Consider the following 21873-nt stretch of genomic DNA (forward strand, 5'->3'; position numbering starts at 1 on the left):
TAATAATACTTATCCGCACTTGGTAAGGAGAATGCCATCCCTTTTATCCTCCCACATCTGCGCTAGTCTGGCACATTCCCTTCTTCCATCTAGCAAAAGCAGCTGTATTGGTCCCATGTTCAAATTCCCTATTAAAATGAAAGGATGTGCGGTGAAAGTGTTTTATCGCCAGCTAGGACAGTTCTCCGTTTATCCCATGTAGCCAGAGTCAGGTCTGAAGCATGTGGCACCTCGTCTTTTAGTTTCTTTTCTCTTGTGCCAGTCTCTAATCGCTCGCAGTCGAGCTGCCACATAATAACCGTTGGAGCATGGTACTCTCAGTCCCGTCCCCATCCCACCCCCATTCTTCACTTTGCATCACTCCCCCTGCCACTCTTGGTGGCTTTCTTTTCCAAACGAATCTACATTTTCTCTGCCATAATTTAAGGGAGTCCTCTGGGATACTTACAGGGGGGACATTTGAAAAAGATAACTAAATCCTTGGCAGAGTATTCATTTTTCTGATCGCTATTCTGCTAAGCCATTGGCAGAATCTTCTGTCCCAGCGATGCACTTCTTATTCAGTTCTCTTCAATGGCTCCATATAATTGAGTCGAAATAATTGAACCCAACTGTGCGCCAATTTGTACCCCAAGATATTTCACCCCCCTCCTTTACTGCCTTAAATGGAAACCTACTTAAAATCTCTGCCATGGGAGGCTCTTGAACTGAGATGTTTAATTTGTTTTATCACCCCTGCCAAATGTCTCTGTTTGTAATAACAAGGGATCTAGATAGATCTCTGGTCATCTGCAAATAATGATAGTTTGTATTTCTCCTCTCCTTCGGCATTATTTCCTTTTTAGTGCCTCCCTTCCATTTCCATCTAATGTTGGCAATTCAGTAGCCGATAAACATGATCTGTATTCTCCTTAATCTTTTAATCTGCTGAGTACAATCCCTCATAAAACTGGAAGAAGTGTTTGCTGATTCCCTCCATATCACGAATAACTTTTCCTGCCCTTACTTTTTGATCTTAAGAATTTGGTTCTGTACCATTCTTTCTTTCAGTCCGTGGGCCAATAACCTATTAGCTTTATTATGATGTTCAAAGTATTCCTTTTTGGCTTTAGCCATTTGAAACTCAATCTCTCCTATATCCAAATTCTGTAGCTCTTTCCTCCTAGAATCTTTTCTGATGGCGACTTCTTGTGGCAGACTTCCAACTTTGCCAATTTCTGCAATAGAACTGGCCTGTTTGTTTTCCTTCTGTTTTTGAACATGGGTTGCTCTCGAAATATTTTCCCATGCGGCGGCTTTCAGACGGTCCCATAATGTAACTGGAGACACCTCCCCATTATCATTTTCACGCAAATACTGCTGCAGATCGATCTCAGCTGTTCGCAGAATTCCTTCTCCCCTGATAAATTTTCGTTAAGTGTCCAGAAATGTCTTCCAGCATACCTCCAGACACCGACAAAGATACCCAGTGAACCGACCAAGTGATTGAGTTATTCTGCCTTCAGCACCTGTGGCATCAACACTTTATCTATCAAAAAAGAATCCACTCTAGAGTAGACTTTATACGCTTTAGAATAAAATGTATAGTTACGGTCAGAAGGATTATATAACCTCCATACGTTGTCAGCCATCACAGATTTCAAGTGAGATCTGTGCTATTTCGCAGGAGTGTTCCCTCCTCCAGAATTGTCTAAATATGGGTATCTTGTTAAATTGATGTCACCCCCAAGGATAGGATGGCCTTCAACTCGGCTTCCAACAGCCTTGTCAACCAAATCAAAAAATGCTCCTTGTGGTGACTTATTATTTACACTGGCCGAAGCAAAGTATTGCTGGGGAAAGTATTCTGAAAATAATTAAGCATTTGTGTCATTTTTTCAAATGTGTTGCTTGGCAGAAAAAGATATCACCATTTTTCCATCGATAAGCAGTCTGAAATAGCCATGATCTTAGGGTTGATGCCATCTGGTGGCTCTACTGAGCATGTACAGAGGTTTCTGCACAACTGTTTCTGCGTAGTCTCCTCAGTCTTTTTTTTGTCCACACAGGAGCAAGGACAGATTTCTCTTTCTCTCCTCACTGTTTTCACCTCACGGTGTTTTTTCTAAAAAAAAATGTTCTCTACTTCTCTGCTTCACAGCAGACCCCAAAACGGCACTTATTAGTGCCACTTAAAGAAAAGAACTTTTGGTCAACGATGTCCACTGCTAAAAAGTTAGTAGGCAGTTTCAAGGCCTGTGCATGCAGATTGACTGATGTAGGTCACAGATACCCACAACGAATCTTACCGCTGTCTGGGACTTTGACATGATGAATCAACCTGCCCAGCATGTGCAAGAATGTCACCCCAAGCACAGATAAAAAGAGCAGGTAAGGTAAAGGAGCTGCATCAGGCCCAAGAAGACTGTAGTCTCTCCTCATCTAGGACACCAGGCAACGCATCGAGCATCAGCTCTTCTTAGACATCACCACCCAGGCGACCTGGTTCCCAACACAAATGAAAGCTGGATGGGGTGGATACACGGACCCCCAAAAAACAAAAGGGGCGCCATCAACCCAAGCCTCGGCTCACGCCTTCAAAAAGCAGTTGAGCTCGAAGCCTATAACGTTGGATAAACAGAAAAGCAAGTTTGCTTACCGTAAACAGTGTTTTTCATAGCAGGAAGAATAGCCATGAGCGACCTAGCCTCCTCGCTGAAGATCAGATTACATAATTTTCTTCATTATTATTTTAGCTTTGATACAGACTGAGGAGACTACGCAGTAACAGTCGCGCGGGAACTTCTGCACGTGCTCAGTAGAGCCTAAAAGCTCTTCTAGCTAAGAGAGAGAAGTCCGTCTGTTGCCACCAGATGGCGTCAACCCTAAGATCATAGCTAATTCTTCCTGCTATCTACAGAAAACACCATTTATGGTAAGCAAACTTGCTTTCATTTGCAATGCTTTCTTAACCAATAATTTCCTCTTGAGAGGAGAGTTTAACCCCTTTATGTTCAAAGATGCTATTATAAATCTAGACATTTTTAATCCCCGTGTATACAGTCATCGCATCCAGCATATCCTGCAAGCTATCACCCCCTCCCAAGCAACAAGTGCGAATCGCCCACCCCCCAGAAATCCCAGATAAAACCATAGCCTTCCTTCCAATATAGTAGCCTGCTTTCTATTTACTGATGTCTCCTCCCTAACCCGCCCTTCTCACTCATTTCCAGCAGATTCTCCTCCATGAGGAATGATGTAATCGCCTTCAGATGTCTTGCTAAGCTGTAAAGTCCCATTCCCGATACCAACTTTTTTTACCAGAGCATCCTGCTCTTAGAGAAGCTTTAAAAAAAAAAAAGAATCTTCCCGCTCTCTATTCAAGCTTCCGCTTCTGACTGCCGCCGCAGTTGCTTGCCCCATACTAAACACGTTGCCACTTGACGACGCCTTCTTTAGAATTAGTTGGTGATGTGGAACCCCCTCTTATTAAGCACTTGTGGTAGCATCCCAAAGCATGTAAAATTTCTGCCATCTTCTCCGCTGTCTTGACTCGGGATGTCACTCCAGTTATGGTAAAGCTCGCACCAAATGGGGGACAGCCATTTGTGTTTGATGTGTTTCCTATGGAAAACTTGGAAGAGCTCTTTTAAATTCTCTTTTTTTTTTTATTGTCGTCATGTCCTGAAATATTTCCAGCTTGTGACCCCGAACCTCCTTTAATTGACAGAAAATTTGTGGAAACAAAGGACAATGTCTTTTGGGTATGATACCTCTTGGCTTAGCCAGCGCTCTGTGTGCTCTTTCAGATTCAGTTTTAGGCATCTCCTCCGCCTCTTCATCTGGCCCCCAAAATCGTCGTACAGATGCTCAGGGCCACCCCGTGAGAATTCTGGAAAAAACCGCTCTCTCAGATTTTCACCGCGGTCTTGCAAGTCCATATTGTCCGCTGTCACATCTGTTACTGCCGACAAATGTTTCTGCAAAGCCGCATCATTTCTCATCCCGCCTTTCTTCCGCCTCGTCTATTCGTGCTCCAGAGTCGGCAAAATCTTTTTGGAGTTTGGCTACAGTAGCCAGAATCTCCAATTTTGAAGGTCCCCATAACTTGTTGCAATTCAGAGAAGCAGCTCTGGAAGTCAGCCCGCATCAAGATTTCCAGACATCTCAGTGGTGCGCCGTCCATTTTGCCATTCTACTGCTGCAGCCTTACCTTCTCTCCCCCATCATCGATTGGTCTCCGCCTCTTCCTCGAGTGCAGCGACACATGGAAAATGTTTTAAATCAAATAATTAAGTTTGCGTGCCGACATCCCTTGTTCTTTCTGCGCCTGCCGCGGTTACTCGCGCTGAGCCGGGTGGTCGGATGGCTGAGGTAGACGGAGATTATTTACTAAGGTGTTGGGAGCTCACTGTTCAGGCAGCCATGTGGGGGTGGGATGTCAGCTGGGCTGCATTCTGTGTCCGGGTTGCGAGGAAAGCCAACACTAAGCTTACCCCACATACACAGGGTGCAGCCCGGTTACCCCTGGGGGGACACAAAGTTAGTATCTGCTCTGCTTTGTACCATCATCACCCAGTGAGACTGGAACTAAGTTTCTCCTCTGCTTGTGGTGTTACCAGGCATAAAAGCACAAGGCCGCCAGATTGTGTTCTGTGCCTGTTGTTAACTTATTATAACCTAGAATGATGGCCACAGAGCCCATTCCTGAGGCAATCCTGTGGCGGGCTTTACGCTCCTCTCCAAGGATCCTCTCTTCTTGTATGTATTTATCAAACTTGATGAACCTTGGCTTCCTTGAAAGACTAAGCAGTTTACAATTGAGCAATCCCTAATCTGCCATTACCCCATGCTTTTGTGAATTCTGTCCTCTGGGAAACCATTCTGCTCAGCCACCACCCTTCTTCCCTGAAGGAATATTTCCTTCTGCCACGCCCCTAGAAACCTCTTCTCTGGATATCGTCTGTTTGATTGGCTCATATCGCTCCTTCTCTCTCTCTCTCTCGCACAGCAATGCTGGGCTGCCTTCTCTGTGCATATTTTATAAACTCCTTCTCTGAGAAACCCTCCCCGTGAGATGGTGCCATGCTTTGCCAGGGTGGAGTTTTAGGCGTGGGGCGGACGGGGTCGCTAGGACTCCGTTCTTTATTGAGCTCTTTACGCCAGTTTAATTAGAGGGGGGCAAATGTCCATGTCTGACGGGCTTTATTCCCTAGTCTCCTTTTCTGTTTCATATCTTATCTTTCGTGTCTTTGTTTTTGGGGTTTTTTATATGCGTAGGGCTGTTTAGTTATGGCCAAACCCACTGTCCTTCCCCAGGTTCAGCTGTTTGTGCTGTATACATGCTTTACATATATCAGTGTGAAAAGCCGCTCTCCCGCTGCCCATGCTGTATCTGAAGGGGGATTCACAAGCTTTTAAACAGTTCCTGGAAGAGTCACCAGTTCCTTTCTGTTTTGAGATTTTTTTTAACATAAGAAGAAACAAAATCATTACAATCCCTCTATTTTGAGATTTTAGTCTCTACAGAAAGATCCGAGTTTCTTCTGTTGAACTGCCCTTTGCTGTTATAAATAAATCAGAGGGCACTAGGGGAGGGCTGCCGAGTTGATCGGCATGAAAATCCCCCATCTATCCCCCTGCTGGATGTAAAGCATGAGTCTTTGCATGGTCTCCCGACCATCGCTGTGAGGCGGGAGGGTTTGCCATCGTGCGATGCAGGCCAGCTCCTGGGCAGCATTCGTTTTATGGTTCTTTGCGCTCTCGTGGCTTGTCTTAGTTGCTTTTAGCTGCTGCCTGTGGTAGAATTGACAGTGGCGGTGGTAACCTTGAGTTGGCGGGGATATTCCTCGCAGCCGCACGCTGCCTCCTGCGAAAATCCGCTGCTCTCCACTTCCCGCGTTGTGACTTTTTTTTTTTTTTTCCCCTGTGGGCGATGGGGGGCCCATTTCTCCTCCTGCCGGCCATGTCTAGCTCAAACACTTGCTTTATTCTTCCTGCAGCTGAAGGGACACAGTCACAGGTCTCTTTGACTGTTATGTACTCCAGGGAAATAACCCTCCACCCCCTTCCTGCTCAGCCCTGTCCAGTATCCAAGAGTGGTGTGAGCCTGAGAGAGACGTCCAGTTGGATGCTGTTGGCGTTGTCGACGGTGCAGCAGCAGAGTTGAATGCTGAGGCATACTCTCTCTCTCTCTCTCTTGCAGAACCCTGACATCGTCCTGGTCCACTATCTGAATGTGCCAGCCATGGAGGACTGCGGGAAGATCTGTGGCCCCATCCTGTGCTCCATTAACAGCGACAGGAAAGAATGGCTGAAATGGTCCAAGGAGGAGCTGATCAACCAGCTGAAGCCCATGTGTAAGAGATCTCTTGTGACCTAAAGAGCCCTGATAGCACTGCTGATCCCGAGTCAGCTACAGCAGGCAGGGAGTTATTGGAGTTCCTGCCCCACCTGCCCTGCCACCAAGAAGTAGATAATTGAGTCTTAATCTCCTGTTTGAAGACAGGACAGCATGTTACTGGAGGGTATTGTACACCTCTGGGGACAGGGCAGACTGTGTTACAAGGGTTCTGTCCTTGGGGACATGACAGGTGATGCTTTGGGTCACAATGGACAGTGAATTGCAGGATTATGTGACAGACAGTGCATTACGGATATACTGATGAGTGGTACATTACAAGGTAATTGTCCTTAGGGGCATGACGGATGGTGGGTTACAGGGTTACTGTCATTGCAGGCAGTGCATTACGGGGTTATTGTAGTTGAGGACATGGCAGGTGGTGGGAAAAGTAGAGTAATGGCAAGAGATAAGTGTATAATCTGATACCACTGTTTTCCTGATAGCACAGCAGTATTCTTAGCTTGCAAAGACCAGTACGGCTTCTGGTTATGTTTAGCACTTTTTCTGCTGTTTCTTACTTACCCAAATAAGCAAGTTTTTAGCTCTTATCCTTGAAGGCACATTTTTCTGCTCCTGTTGCTTAAGGCCACGTCTGTGTATTTGTGCAGCATGGATGAGTACATCTCAGAAATGACCTCTGAACCATTGCTCAGACCCAGGCCTTGCTGTGCTCCCTTGTGAGATAACTGGCAGAGGGGCGGTACATTCTGGGAGTTACTGTTCTCCTGGGGCCATGAGAGGAGATGCATTTTAAGGAGTTACTGTAGTCCTCAGGGTCATGCCGGGCTGGGGGAGGGCTTACAGGATTATTGGAATCATGGATGTGACTAGCAGTGCATTATTGGGGTTACTGTAGTCCGGCTGTGCGCTATGAGGGACGTACTTGGGAGCCTAACGGGCAGTGTGTCACAGGGGTGGTTGTAATCCTCAGGCAGCAGGGGGCGCATTACAAGGCTACTGTTTTGGGGGCATGACTGGCAGTGCGTTGTAGGACTGGCTTTGGTCCTGGGGGTCACCACTGATGGTGCATTATGCAAGTTAATGTAGTCCATGTGAGAATGATGTGCAGTGCCTATACATTATGGGTGATTTTTTGCATGCTGCTTTTGAAGGTGTTTTCTGAATTCTCTCTTGAACTTTTCTGGGAGTAACGCCCATCAGGATACAAGGATGAAGTTCGCAAGGATTTTAGTTTGTAAGAATGTATTTTGTGGAGCAACAGTGCCATCTGAAGACTATCATGTGAACTACAGCTAAGGCTTTATTCTACCTATTAGTTGCAGTTGGACACTCTGAGACATTACTGGAAGGGAGGTAACTCTCTCTCTCTGTCTTTCCATCCTTGCAGTTCATGGGATCAAATGGACATGCAGCAATGGAAATGGAACCACTGAATTTTCCATCGAACAGCTGGTGCACCAGATTCTGGAAAACCACCAGGCCAAACCACAGCTGCGTACACATGCCTGCTTATGCAACAGCCCCCGAGGTTAGTATGGGGTACTCTCGCATCCCTCCCCACCTTGTAACAGCCCCTGAGATTAATAAAGTGCCCTCTCCCCTCCATCTGTGTAACAGCCCCTGAGGGTAGCATGAGGCACTACCTGCAAGCTAAATAGCCCTAGAGCTGAAAGTGGGGTCCTGAGTGGTAAGTTCCTTCTGTTCTTTGGGCTTCTAGCACAGTCAGAACCAGGCTTTACTGGACTGCGGAGCCATGAACCATTTTTCTCAACTACCTGGGAGTTAACTGTGGCTTCCTCTGGAACCTGCTACAAATGTGTCCTTCCTGTTCTTATCCAGATCAGTCCAGACTCCTGGGTTTGGCCTCCCTGCCAGCAGATGGAGACAGAGAAAAGTTTCACTGACACTGCCATGTAACTTAGTGTGCCACCTGCAGTCTCTCGGTTTATCTCTGTCTACAGCAGATGGTAATGGTGTGAAACCTGCAGACCAATTGGCCCTAAAAAGGGGTGTAAGGCATAGTCCTGAGTATATGATATTACTTATATATATGATATTATTTAGTCCTGAGCATATGACCTGATATTATTTAGTTCTGAGTTACTCATGCCTCTGGCTCTTCCTCCTCCCAGTTCGAGTGCCCCTGTTTTATTGTAACTTTTCGCTTTATTTGTTTATGTTAACGTTATTGCCCCATTGTTTCTTGTAAACCGATATGATATGGATCGGTGTCATGAATGTCGGTATAAAAAAGCACTAAATAAATAAATAGAATAAATCAAAAGCTACGATTGCGCGCTGGCTAAAAGAGGCGATTGACTTGGCTTATATTTGTAAGGGTCGTCCTGTGCTGGAGGGGTTGAGGGCTCATTTGACTTGTTCTCAGATGACCTCTTGGGCCGAATCCAGCAGGTGTCCCCACAAGAGATCTGCAGAGTAGGTACTTGGAAGTCATTGCACACTTTCGCCTGACACTATTGGTTAGATGTCCAGACTCCAGATACCATGTGTTTTGGTGAGAGTGTTCTAGAGCGGGACTCTCATGATCCCACCCAGGTTAAGGGAGCTTGGGTACATCCCAGGAGCCTGGACTGATCTGGGGTATGAACAGGAAAGGAAAATTGGTTCTTACCTGCTAATTTTCGTTCTTGGAATACCACAGATCAGTCGAGAGACCCACCCATTGTGGAGGAGAGTCCGCTCATACTGATAGGTTGTATATAATGTAGAGTTGTTGGCAAATTCAGTGCTGTGATGCTTTGGTTTCTTAGAATACATTTACATTTTCGTTGCAACTTCATATTCCCTGTACGTACCCGGAGCAGTCCAGACTCCTGGGTTTATTCATCCCTGCCAGCAGATGGAGACAGAGGCATATAGAGGGGGGAATCTAAAGGATGGAATTGTCATAGGCGTTGGTAATGCCTCTTAAATATGATAGTATTGTTTTAGAGCTCCTTTTTCCTAATTCTTGTTCTTGGCTCCCATTTACTTTGTGACTAGAGATCTAGATGTAGATTATAATAATTTGCTTGTTTGAAATGATATCTCTGATCGGAAATGATGTATGATCTCTTATTTTCTTTTAATTTGATATTGTAATATATCTGAAAATGCAAAATTAAAAAAAAAACAAAACTCCTTACTAAGGTGCTGGCGCGCAGGTTAAGCCTGGCAGCTCCTTTACTTATTCATGGGGATCAATCTGGTTTTGTCCCTGGTAGATTAGGAGCTGATAACGTCCGTAGGGTTCCTACCATAATGTGGTGGGTTTGGAAACAACATATACCTGCTGTGTTGTTGGCGGTGGATGCTGAGTAGGTGTTCAACAGAGTGCACTGTACATATTTGTTTCAAGTTCTCAATCGGGTTGGGCTTGGACCTGGAAGAAGGCGTTTTATCAGCACCCCAAAGCGAGCAGAAGGGTTAATGGAGGGTATTCAGACTTTTTTTGAAGTGGAACGAGCTACCAGGCGGGGGGAGCGGCCACTTCCCCCATTGTTGTTTGCTCTCTCGCTAGAGCCTTTTGCTTCTTGGATTAGGACCCTTGATAAAATTGCTGGAGTTCCTATTGGGTCACATTCTTTAAAATGTCTCTATTTGCGGATGATTTGTTATTTACCATCTCCAACCCTGAGGTTTCGCTCCATATTCTGCTGGATGGGAGGGTTTGGGGTTTCACAGTGAATGAGGACAAATCGGAAATCTTGAATCTGACATCAGATGTAAACTGAAAAGAACTTTGCCCTTCAAATGGGTGAATGGGAGGGTTAAATATTTAGGGTGTGAGATTAGGTGTAGATCTTGGGAATTTGGGTCCTGGGACATGCAGAGTGGGTTCTCGGCTTTGGGTGAGCGAGGGTTAAAATTGGGATGGACTCAGGGTCCTCAGTGGGGGGAGGGCATAAAACCTGGGATGGACACAGAGGATCCTTGGTGGAAGGGGAAAGAGGAGCTAAATCGGAGATCATGCAGGATCTGTGGTTGTGAAGTAAAGAAGAATGGGGCAGAGACTGGGTGGGACTGAAGGTGTCTATCTGCCATCATTCTGCATGTTTCTGTGACTGGACTATAACTGTGCCTTTACTTCTCTTCCCATTTCAGGGACGCCTGGCCATCTCCCTCACAAGTTCGGCAACACCAAGCATCGTATCATCTCCCTGAAGGTGGAGGTTCGGCCTTGCCCCTATCCAGCTCTGACTGAGGTGCAGAACATTGATGCCAAAACCGAGCCGGACACAAAGGAGGGCAGACTGGGGAAGAGTGTCGCCCAGGGCAGCGGTGGTGGCAACGAGATATCCTCCTCGTCCTCCTCAGAGACTCCCGATTCTGCACACAGCTCTCCCGCGGCCTACGGGGAGCGGGAGCTGAGCAGCGTGGGTCTGACGGGCAGCAGCATGCCTGTAGGCTCTGTGGCCTGCACGCTCCCACGCAATGCGGTCATCGTCATGACCAGCCTGGCCCCTGAGAAGCCCCTGACGCTGACCCCCAGCCAGCACCTGATTGTACCTGAAGCTGGCAGCACGGCTTTGACACCCGGGGGCCCTGAGCTGGCCCTGGCTCCAGCCTCGGGCCTGGCTCTACTGCCCAGCCCAGGTCTGCTGCTCTCGCAGAATCTGGAGGCGAGCATGGACACAGCAGACAGTCCAACCGCCTGCTTCGACCCAGATTCCTTCCTCAACAGCCCCAGGCGGGGGCAGACTTATGGGGGCGGGGCTTCTTTCAGCCCAGCCCCTGCCGGCGAGCCACCCCCGCAGAGTGAGAGCAAGATTCCAGAGCATGCAGGACTTTTCTCTTCCACGCTGCTGCCGCCCAGGCTGGAGAAACCAGATCACGGGACCCCAAAACCTTTCCTCTACGGTCCTCCACTGCCATCTGGGGGTCCCAGAAACCCTTTCTTTATCCAGGACGATGAGGAGGGGGGGCGGGGCCAGGGAATTGAGTCCCGCTTCCAGCAGCAAGAAGAGGAGGGTGGGAACAGTGTGAAGGAAGAGCTCCAGCCTCCTGCTGGACCCTGCAAGCCTGGGGTCCCAGAGAGAGAGACCCCCATGGATACCAGCTCCCACTCCACCAGCGATAGGGGGGCTGCGGACACGAGTGCTGCAGCTGCGTCTGGCATGCACGACCTGTACTCCGCCATCCAGAATGAGCTGGGCCCTGCCTCCTCCCCTGCAGCTGCTCCCGTGGCAGCTCCAACAGCCATCAACCTCCACATTGGGAACTTCAACATCACTTTCGACAGCCAGTTCCCAGACATTATTTCCGATCTTCTGCCAGAGGAGGAGGAGGAAGGGAGGGGAGCTGATGACAACTTCTGTGAGGTGCAGAGCCAGCCGGACATATCCCCGCATGCCAGTTTCCCTCTTCCTGTGGCAGGATTCTCGGAGTCGGCCACGCAGGCTGTGCCAGAAACAGCACCACCGGCGCCGCCACTGGTCTGCATCACGGACTTCTCCCCGGAATGGTCCTATCCCGAGGTGAGCTGGGGACTGAGGGCAGGAGGAGGGCACAGATATCATCGCCTAGAAAGGGCTGCACTCTGGTGCACTGACAGGATGAGAGACGGCTCCCCTCTCCCTGCTTGTTACAGGGGCTGGAAAGATCTTCGGTCTTTGCACCAACCCCTCTGAACCCTTCTCGCTTGTGCTCTGACTATGTTTGGATCATTGAGCCTCTCCCCTCTGCTTGAGTTGTGCTTTCTGAGCTACTGTGATCTCCCCTGTGTTTGACTATGCTCTTCTGTGCAAGCTCCCCTGGTAATTTAGCTCGTACCTTGTGACCTCAGGCTGGGATCTCCTCCTGCAATTGGCCTGTGCCCTCTGTGATTCCCCCCCGGGATTGGCCCATGCTTTATCTGCAGGTGCCAACTGTTAGTGAGGCAGTGCCTACTGAGTCAAGTAAGCGGGACATCTGAGGGCAGTGTAGGAATACAGAACCGTACACCCCCCCCCCCCCCGAGCCCTCTGGTTATCTGCTCCTCCTCTATTCTTATCTGATTTCTTTCCAGGGGGGTGTGAAGGTGCTGATCACGGGCCCGTGGCAGGAGGACACGGAGCAGTACTCCTGTATCTTCGATCAGATCTCTGTTCCTGCTTCACTCATTCAGTCTGGGGTTCTGCGCTGCTACTGTCCAGGTGAGCATCCTCAGTTGTTTCTGACACATCCCCCTGCGCCCCATCTCTCACACTTCCTGATCTCCCTAGGCCCCGCCTTTATTGATTTCCTACCTTCCACATCCTCCACCTCATCCTTACTAAATTCCTGCATCTCCCAGCCCCACCCTTACTGATCTGCTCTCTCATACATCCTACATCCTCTGCCCCATTGTTTCCAGTTGCCTGCTGTCTCTCACCTCTCAAGTCCTTTGCCCTTTCCTTACCGATTGCCTGCTCTCTCTCACCTTCTAAGTGCCTCTCCCCCCCCCCAAGTCCTTGCAGATATCCTGCTTTCTAAAACCAGCTGCACCCCCCCCCCCCCCCCCATCCTTACATAAGTTATACCCTGCTGGCTCATACCAAGGTCCATCAAGCCCAGCATCCTGTCTCCAACAGTGGCCAGTCCAGATGACCAATAAGTAGATCTATTTCTTGTTACTTATTCCCAGGGATAAAAATGGCATTCCCTAGTCCACCTGGCTAATAATGTTTTCCATCTAGTCCAGCCACGACAAGTGGGTTATTTCCCCTACCAGCATATGGAAGCAGACAACACTTGCTTTCCTGTGTGACATCTCAGCCACTAGTTAGGAGGTGGTGCTGGCAGCAGGAATCCAGTATTCTGCCTCCAGCAGATGGTAGGACTGAACTAGTGCAGCGGCTGGGTGGTCAATCGGAGGTCAGACCCCTGGAGAAGGGCAAGCTCTTAATGACTCCCAACCCCTGAAGGAGTCCCTGGTTTGGGATTGGCCATGGAGCATTGCTTTAAAGGAGAATGAGGAGTTTTACTCTGTCTTCTCCCCCCCTATACGATTTTTTCCTGCTCCCATACCTATGGTGAGTTGTCTCTTCTCCCCCGCTGACCCCCTCATCCCCCCTCCTCCTTTACTCTCTCTGGGTTGTTTAAAAAAAAATAAATGAATAAAAAGAACAGAGAAAATGCAACTACGGAGTTTGCAGCGGGGTCCACAGTTGATGTGTGGTGGCCGCAAGGGGCAGAGGCCGGTACAGTGCGGCAGAATCCCTTTCTCTCCTGCGTTGCGGCGGGCTTGGCGGCTGAGAATATTGCGAAGGATGAAAAAAAGAGGAACTCCCTAGCTCGACTGAAGACTCCATTAGGACATGCCCTCGTGATCCTTTTCCCCTGCATAAGGCAATCAGGGATCTTATTGATCTTGAATGGGTGTCTCTAGAAGCCAGTTTTAAAGGACGGTGCTTCTGGGCTAAATCAGTTTCTCGGGAGAGGGAGAAATTTAGATCCCCAGTGGTAGATGCACTAGGGGGCGCAGCTCTTAAGGATGTGCAAGATTGGAACATAGTCGGTATTAAAACAAGTCTTTGGGGCTTCTAGTATGGTGCTTCAGGTGCTGCTTGCAGCTGTTTTAGGGCAAGGTCTGGTTTGCTTGCGTCACAGCGGGTTCAGGAAGGTGCCTTAGAGAGCAGTAGCTCAATCTTGGAAGAGGCATCCCAGATAGAACTGGGAGCAAACTTTCTAGCTGATGCTTCCTTTGGCTTGGTGTGCACATCATTGGTTGCGGAACTGTCAATGGATTCAATTTCTGAGGTAAATTTGATGAAACTTCCTTTTAAAGGAAATCTGTTGTTTGGTAAAGACTTTGAGAAAATGCCAAAGTTTGGGAGGGAGATTGCAAAATTCCTAGATTCCCAAAAGACAGGCCTAAAGGAACCTTGCATCCAATGCAGGCCCGTAATAATAGATATCGGGATTTCAAGAGGCACAAACAAGGTCTTCAAGCAGTTGGAGGCCTAGACCATTTAGTAGGTTTCAATCATTTCATTCATCTAAAAAAGGAGGTAAAGATGGACCCATAGGGATGGCAGAATCCTTCCGAGCTTCCAGTGGCTCAGATGATAGGCAAGCATCTGTACAATTTTTAAGCAGAGATAAGTCCAGTTCCCTGTATGTACCCAGATCAGTCCAGACTGCTGGGTTATACCTCCCTTCCAGCAGATGGAGTCAGAGAAAAAAGCTAAAAGCAATATGGGGCAGTTATGCCTTGGAGTTTTCCTGAACTATTTTAGATGCTTTTTTTATGTCCTATTGTTGCTCTGCCAAGAAAGAGGAGGCATTCAGGATAACGCTCAATTGTCTCTTTCTCAAAGGAGTTGTTGTGTCTGTCCAGAGGGACCAATGGGGCCAGGGCTGGTATTCAATTTATTTTGTGGTCCAATTCTGAATCTGAAATAAGTCAACAAGTCCTTGTGGGTCTTGCATTTCTGAATGGAGACCTTGAAATTGGTCATGGGGACCTTGAAGCATATTTGCACATCCCAGTAAGAGAAGGCCATCAGGAACATCTTTGCTTTGCAGTCCTTGGTGGTCATTTTCAGTTTCCGGCTCTGCCTTTTGGGTTTGCCATGGCCCCAAGACCTCTTCAAAGGTAATGGTAGGAGTGACAGCAGCACTGCACCAAGAAGGAATTGTGGTTGAACTTTATCTAGACCAGAGCTTCTCAACCACTGGGCCGATCTATACTGTGCCGCTGTAGTCTCCCTTCCCCACTTCTTTCTCCACCATAATGTTACACTGCAGCAAGGGCATTGGTGTAACACAAGACACACACGGCTCCTGAGTCCCAAGTCTCAGCAGCCCCACTATTTTTTTTTTCAATCCCAGCTGAAGAAAGAAGGCTGGTGAATGGGCCTGGGGCACACGGCTGAAGAAAGGTTCCCGGTTGCGCAGCCAAAGAGAAAACGTTGCTATTTCGGGCCCAGGACATGTGGCCAGAAAGAGAAAGTTGCTGCGTTGGGCCCGGGCCACGTGGCTGGAGAGAGAAGGTCGATCCATGCAGTAGAAGAGAGGTGGCTGCGGCAGAGCCAAAAAGAAGAGACTGCTGCTGCTGCTGGCAAAATGCATGTTCAGGGAGGGAGGGGGGAGGGGGGTAGAGAAGAGAGAGTGTGTAAGAGCTTTTGTGAATGAGTATGAGCACACACTCAAGCAGTCTCCCAGCCTCTCTTTCTCTCTCACACAGGCACACACACAAGTAGGCTCCCAATCTCTCTCTCAAGGCACACACACAAGAAGGCTTGCAGGCTCTCAATCTCTCTCTCAAGGCACATACACAAGCAGGCATGCAGGCTGTCAGTCTCTCTCAGGCACACACACAGGCAGGCTTGCAGGCTCTCAATCTCTCTCTCTCTCACAGGCACACACAAGCAGGCTCCCAATCCCTCTCTCTCAGACTCGCAGACACTCTCATGCCCCCGCTCCCCTATATGTTCTTGCATGCTCTCTCTCTCTCTCAGGTAGCAGCAGCAGCTACCTTCTTGGACCCATGCAGCCTCACTCATGCGCACACACACAAGCTCTCACACATGCTGTTGCTCACAAAGACATCCCTTGCACACGTACTGCACACACGCAAACTCTGGAGACCATTTTCTTGGTGGATATCTGTCCAGCTAGGAGGATTTCAGAATGGCAGGCGCTTTTTTGTTTGAAATCATTTTTCATGTTCACAAAGGATGTGATTAATATTTGTATGGTGCCTTTTTTTCCAAAAGTGGTATCAGCCTTTCATCTTAAACAAGTAGTGCATCTGCTCTTCTTTAGCAGAGATTCAAGTGAAGAGGAGTATGCACAGCTTCATTGTTTGGATACGAGAAGGATTATTTTATGTTATCTGAGGAAACTGAACCATCTTTGTGGTGTTCAGTGGTTCAAAGACAGGAGAAGTGACAACCAAAACAGCTTTGCCACATTGGATTAAGGAGATAGTTACAGTGGCCTACGCTGATAAGGGTAAGGCTATAATCAAGAAGTTCAGAGTGCATTGCACTAGAGAGCCTAAGTAGCATCGTGGGCAGAGTTCTGCTTAGTTTCTCTGCAGGAGATTGGTAAAGTGGCAACATGGTCCTCTTTACATTCCTTTTTTAAGCACTTTAATTTGGATCTGCTCATTTCAGGAGCGACTTAGGTATATAACCCATGGGCCAGATTTTTAAACTGCACACATGTGCACCTTGCGCGCGCCAAGCCTGAGGGCAGCCGCCTTGAAGGGAACTTTTTCTCCGGCCCCCCCTCCCACCTTCCCTTCCCCTATCTAACCCACCCCACAGCCCTAACTAAATCCCCCCCCTACCTGCCCGAGGCAGGCGTAACTTGCGCGCCGGCTCGCCATCCCCCGGCACAGGCCGCTGTGCCGGAGGATTCATCCCTGGACCACTGCCACGCTCCAAGCCCCACCCCCGGGCAGCCCATTTTTGAAAGCCCCGCGACATATGCACGTCCCAGGGCTTTGAAAATCTGCCCCCATATGTTTGGATTGATATGGCTGGATGAAGAGGAAGGAGAAATTTGTTCTTACCTGATTTCCTTTCCGTGAGTCCAGGACCCACCCTGATCTGCCAAATGTTTAATTTCAGAAATTTGTATTTGGGATAAGATGTGTTGTGAGTTCTTCAAGAGGCACATTAACCCTGATGCTGTAAATAGTTGTCTGGCTTGTTTGTCTCCTTGGAAGCCCCCTGGTTTGAGGGAGTAAGGAAATTTTGTGAATTGATGAATTAAACAGGTAATACTGGCAAGCTGAGGTCAGCACAGGTGTGACGTCAGCAAACCTGTTGATTTCTATCTGGTCTAGCTGGACTCAAAGAAAGGAAATTATCAGGTAAAATACATTTCTTCTTGGCCTAGCTCACTACTGCTTTACATTTATCTTGCCAGTACTTATTTATTTATTTATTTATTTATTTATTTATTTAACACTTTTCTATACCGACCTTCATGGTGGTGACCATATCAGATCGGTTTACATCGAACTGGGGAACTGAACCAAGAACAGTAACCAAACAATAGGTTGAACATGAAAGACAAAGTTACATTTAACAGGGAAATTAAACTTGGAAGCATAGACTGCTGGAAGGAAGGAAAGGCTTGAGACAGAAGAACAATTATTAGTATAAACAAAGCTGAGTCAGGGGGGCTCTTATTCTTATGCTCTTATACTTATGCTTATGCTCTTATACTTATGCTCTTGCCTATTTTCTTCAGTTGGATCTGCTTTCATGAAAGAAGTCCTTTTGGCTTTAACTGCCTTTTTCACATTACCATTAAATCATATTTGCAGTCTTTTGGTCTTTCTCAGTTTTTTTTAATGCTCGAAATACATTTAATCTGGATTTTCAAATTACTGTATTTAAACAATGCCCGCACCTCATGCAAACTTTTAACCTTGGCAACTGTTCCTTTTAGTTTCTTTCTAATTTATTTTCTTATTCTGTTATAATGACACTTTTTAAAGTTAAATGCTACTGTAGTAATTTTACTTAATGTCCTCCCTCCAGTAGTTATTTCAAATGTGATTGCATCATGATCACTATTCCAGGCGGCCCCAACACAGTTAACCCCTTGTATCAGGTTCCTCGTTTCACCAAGGATTAGATATAAAATATCTCCTCCTCTTGTTAATTCTAGGACTAGCTGTTTAGTGACATTTAGAAACTTAAGGTCTCTATTATCCTCATGAGACATTGATCCAATTAATAGTGGGTGATTGAATTATTCATTATTTTTGGATTGACAATTTTATTTGCCTTTCTAATTTCAATTAGCATTTCATAGTCTGTTTCTTCAACTTGGCCAGGTGGATGGAAGTATACACCCACTGCTATACCTTTACCTGTCGCACATGGAATTTCATCCAAAAGGATTTCACAATGCATTTTGTTTATTGCAGGACTTTTATCTATGCTATCCTTTACATATAGTGCTCCCCCCACTCCACCAAGTTGATCTGCCCTGTCGTGTCAATATAATTTATACCATGCTATCCCAGTATCCCATTAGTTATCCTTCTTCCATCAGATCTCTGAGATTCCATACAGTCAGACTCGCCAATCTTATTTTTCAGATGTCTGGCATTTGCATATAGACGTTTTAAAGTAATTCTTTTATTTGTATTTCTAATTTTATTTGTATTCACATCCTAGTTATTAGCAGATGATACAGCCAGTCTGTATTCATATCTATGTTCTTTATTTAAATCCATCTGGGCTACTTCAGCCTTAACCACAACCTCTGTACTGGGATATTCTGACTTCCCTGTTTTGCAAATATCATTGGAAGATACCTCCTGCTGAACCATGTACCTCTGAGCAATTATTGGCTTTCTGCCATGGTCTAATTTAAACACTGCTCTTATCTCATTTTAAATGTTAGTGCCAGTATCTGGGTTCCACCCTGTTTAAGGTGGAACCCATCCCATCTGAATAGGCTCCCCCTTCCCCAGAACGTTCCCCAGTTCTTAACAAATCTAAAGCTGCTTTCCCTGCACCATCATCTCATTCTGCTGCTCTCTGAAGTCCTACATGTGGAATAGGAAGTATTTCTGAGAATGCAACCCTGGAGGTTCTGAATTTCAATTTCTTACCTCCTGGACCTTCCTGCGTCATTGGTACCCACGCACTCCAAAACCCTACCTAGGTGGCATGTGGGGTCCACTACCTTCGTATCAGGAAGGAAAGGTAGCCAAGTGACCCCTCACATCCATCAGCCACCCAGCTATCTACGTTTCTGATAATTCTATCACCAACTACAACAGCAGGCTGAACCCTTCCCTTCTAGGCCCGTAGGGACATTCTCGGTACAAAGGAATAAGTCATCAACCGGTGGGCAAATTGTAGCTTCACAATTGTCTCCTGCCACATGATGGTGATGGTTTCCTACTTGGTGAATTTGCTCCTCCAAAGCAGTACAAGGCTGCCAGACTCGAGTTGGGACCACTCCCGAGTGCCCCTGAAGGTGTCCTCTGTATACCTCTCTGTCTGCCTCAGCTCCATCAGATCAGATTCGCTCTCTGAGAGCCAAGAACTCTCTTTGCACCAGGTGTACACAGACAACAGGTAAGTAATCATACATATGGCATGCACTCTAAAAGACTAGATAGCCATCTTCTCGTTGCTGGACTGTCTGCATCTTAATTTTGTTGAGCTGCTGAAGTTTTTAAAGCTGATTAAGTAGTTGGCACACCTAATTAAATGTAAAATTCCCTAAATGTATTAGGTGTATTGTACACTAATTAGTCAATGACATGCAATAGGATTAATATTAGTTAATTACTAAAATCAGGGTTGATTGCACATTGTTGTAAATTCCTAATTGACTTTTAGTTTGAACATTTTCCCTCTAATAGGGATAAGATTGGTGTGGGTGGGAATCCAACACCAGTGACTACTTGTTGGGGAACCAGCTGTCACACCTTCCCAGAGCAAGCAAGCGACCTTTGCAAACTCTCAAACTTACTTTCTCAACATATAAATATATACTCTGGATTAAATTTAAATCTTAAACTACACACAGGATTAATCCAAGCTCTCAGATTACTTCCCACCACACAAATATACAAGCACAATAATAGTTCAACATGCAAAACAAATTCCTTTGCAAGATTTAAGCACTCGTTCTCAGTAGTTCTGCTTACCCACCATCAGATGCAGCTTCTGCTTACAGTACTCATTGCTGATCTCTTGTTCTTTTACACCTCCCGAGTTACTCCCTCCCATCCTTACTGCTTCTGCTCTCTCAAGCCTCCTTAGTCAGTCCTTGGATCGGTTCTTTTCAACATTTTCTTAAGTTATTTTGTGGAAGGTCAGTCGGGAAGGGTTTACATGTTTGTGGGTGATACCAAAATTTGCAATAGGATAGATAGCCAGGAAGACGTGTAAGAATGGTTATACATTTTGATCTTCAAAAAACCAAGTCTGTGCACAAAACAAGCGGAATCTGGGGGTGATCGTATTTGATGATCCCAAGGTGGCCTAAAAGGTAGATAAGGGCAAAAGCCAGAAAGATGCTTGGGTGCATAGAAAGAGTGGTAGTCCCTGTATAAGTCCCCGGTGAGACCTCATTTGGAATACTGTGTACCAATCTGGAGACCGCACCTTCAAAAGAATTTAAATAGGATAGAGTTGGTTCAGAGGGTGGCTACTAAACCTTTGCTGTAAAGTATATGGGACAAACTTAAAGATCTAACCATGCATACCCTACAGGAAAGGCGAGAGAAGGGACATGTTTAAATATCTCTATCAGACCTCTGAGGTATCAGTGCAAAGGAGGTGGGTCTCTTTAAACAGCAAGGAGACTCTGGAAAGAGGGGTCCTGGGATGAAGGGAAAAGAGGGTGGGAGTATTTTTAAGGAAGTGGCAGATACATGGAATAGCCTCCTAGAGGAAGCTGTAGAGGCAAGACACCTGGAACAAGCACAGGGGATCGCTGAGGGAGTGGTAAGGATTTGTAGAGCTGAGCAATTGTGTGGATGGGAAGACTAGATAGGCTGGTTGGTCTCTTTCTCCTGTCTCCTCGCCATCCTTACCGATCTGCTGCTCTCGCTCACCTCCTGAGCACCCTTCTCACTGATCTTCTCTCACATCCCCTGAGTTACCCCTCCTCCCTCCATCCTTACGTTCTGTTCTCACTTCTCCCCAGTCCTCTCTCCCCCTCCTTAATGATCTCCTACTCTCTCAAGTCCTCCCCCAACTTTACTGTTCTGCCAAGTTTCCTCTCCCCCCCTCCCAGCCTTCCTGTTCTCCTGTGCTTTTTCTCTTCTGGAGTCTCCCTCAATGCCTCCGTCTCACCCACCCCTGAGTCCTGCTCTCTCTCACCTCCCAAGTGTTCCACCTACCCCTGGCCCCTTTTACTGTACCTTGATGTCTCTTACCTCCCGAGTACCCCTGTCCTTAATGCTCTCCTCTCTCACAGCTCACGAGTCAGGACTGGTCACTCTGCAGGTGGCTAAGGACAACCGGATAATCTCCAGTTCAGTTCTGTTTGAATATCGGGCCCGAAATTTTATGTCTCTTCCAAGCACTCAGTTGGACTGGCTCTCCTTGGATGGTAAGTGCGCTTTGGGCTACTTCTGGTCACTGTATGTGTTAAAGTCCTGAATGTCTTTTGTGTCCCACACAATCAGCTTTTCAATCACTCTCAAGAAATTGCAAGAGGCAGTGCTTCCAGATTCAGCCCTTGGAGGGCAGCATTGCAACATTTTCTCTTGGGTAAAATGAACTAAATATTTGTTAGAGTCATCATAACTTTTGACATGCTCCTTCTGATATGTGCTCTTTTCTTGAAGGTTTATTTTTCTGAAGGTTATAATATTTTTTGCAAGACGAGGCAGTACTTTGCCTCAGCAGGATTCTTTTCAGGGTTCTCCGCGGTCCCCAGGCTCTCTGAGGCCATACTATCCCCGCTAGGGTTTGTGAGATGATACTGCCTCTGGAGTTTGCTCTAGCACCCAGGCTCCCTGAGATAACGCAGTGTCCTCGGGGGTTCTCCGCAGCTCCTGGGCCCCCTGAGTCAGTACTCTCCTGAGAGTTACCTGCAGCTCCCTGAATTAACACTGACCCCAGGATTCT

The 21873-nt window shown here is 47.0% G+C and overlaps 1 protein-coding gene across 4 annotated transcripts in view; it reads left to right on the forward strand.

Moving 5' to 3' along the window:
• The window catches only part of CAMTA2 (calmodulin binding transcription activator 2), a 119351-nt gene that overhangs the window by 28914 nt on the left and 68564 nt on the right, over positions 1-21873 (forward strand). For 3 of the 4 annotated variants that reach the window (XM_029579351.1, XM_029579350.1, XM_029579349.1), the window contains exons 7-11: positions 6185-6338; positions 7731-7871; positions 10448-11820; positions 12351-12477; positions 21218-21352. In XM_029579351.1, the coding sequence (XP_029435211.1) occupies positions 6185-6338; positions 7731-7871; positions 10448-11820; positions 12351-12477; positions 21218-21352 (1930 nt within the window). Of the gene's footprint in view, positions 1-2764; positions 2915-6184; positions 6339-7730; positions 7872-10447; positions 11821-12350; positions 12478-21217; positions 21353-21873 lie in introns of those variants that run through there. The other variant, XM_029579352.1, reaches the window with a different exon arrangement.

The sequence above is a fragment of the Rhinatrema bivittatum genome, chromosome 16, assembly GCF_901001135.1.
Source record: "Rhinatrema bivittatum chromosome 16, aRhiBiv1.1, whole genome shotgun sequence".
NCBI classification, from domain to species: Eukaryota; Metazoa; Chordata; class Amphibia; order Gymnophiona; family Rhinatrematidae; genus Rhinatrema; species Rhinatrema bivittatum.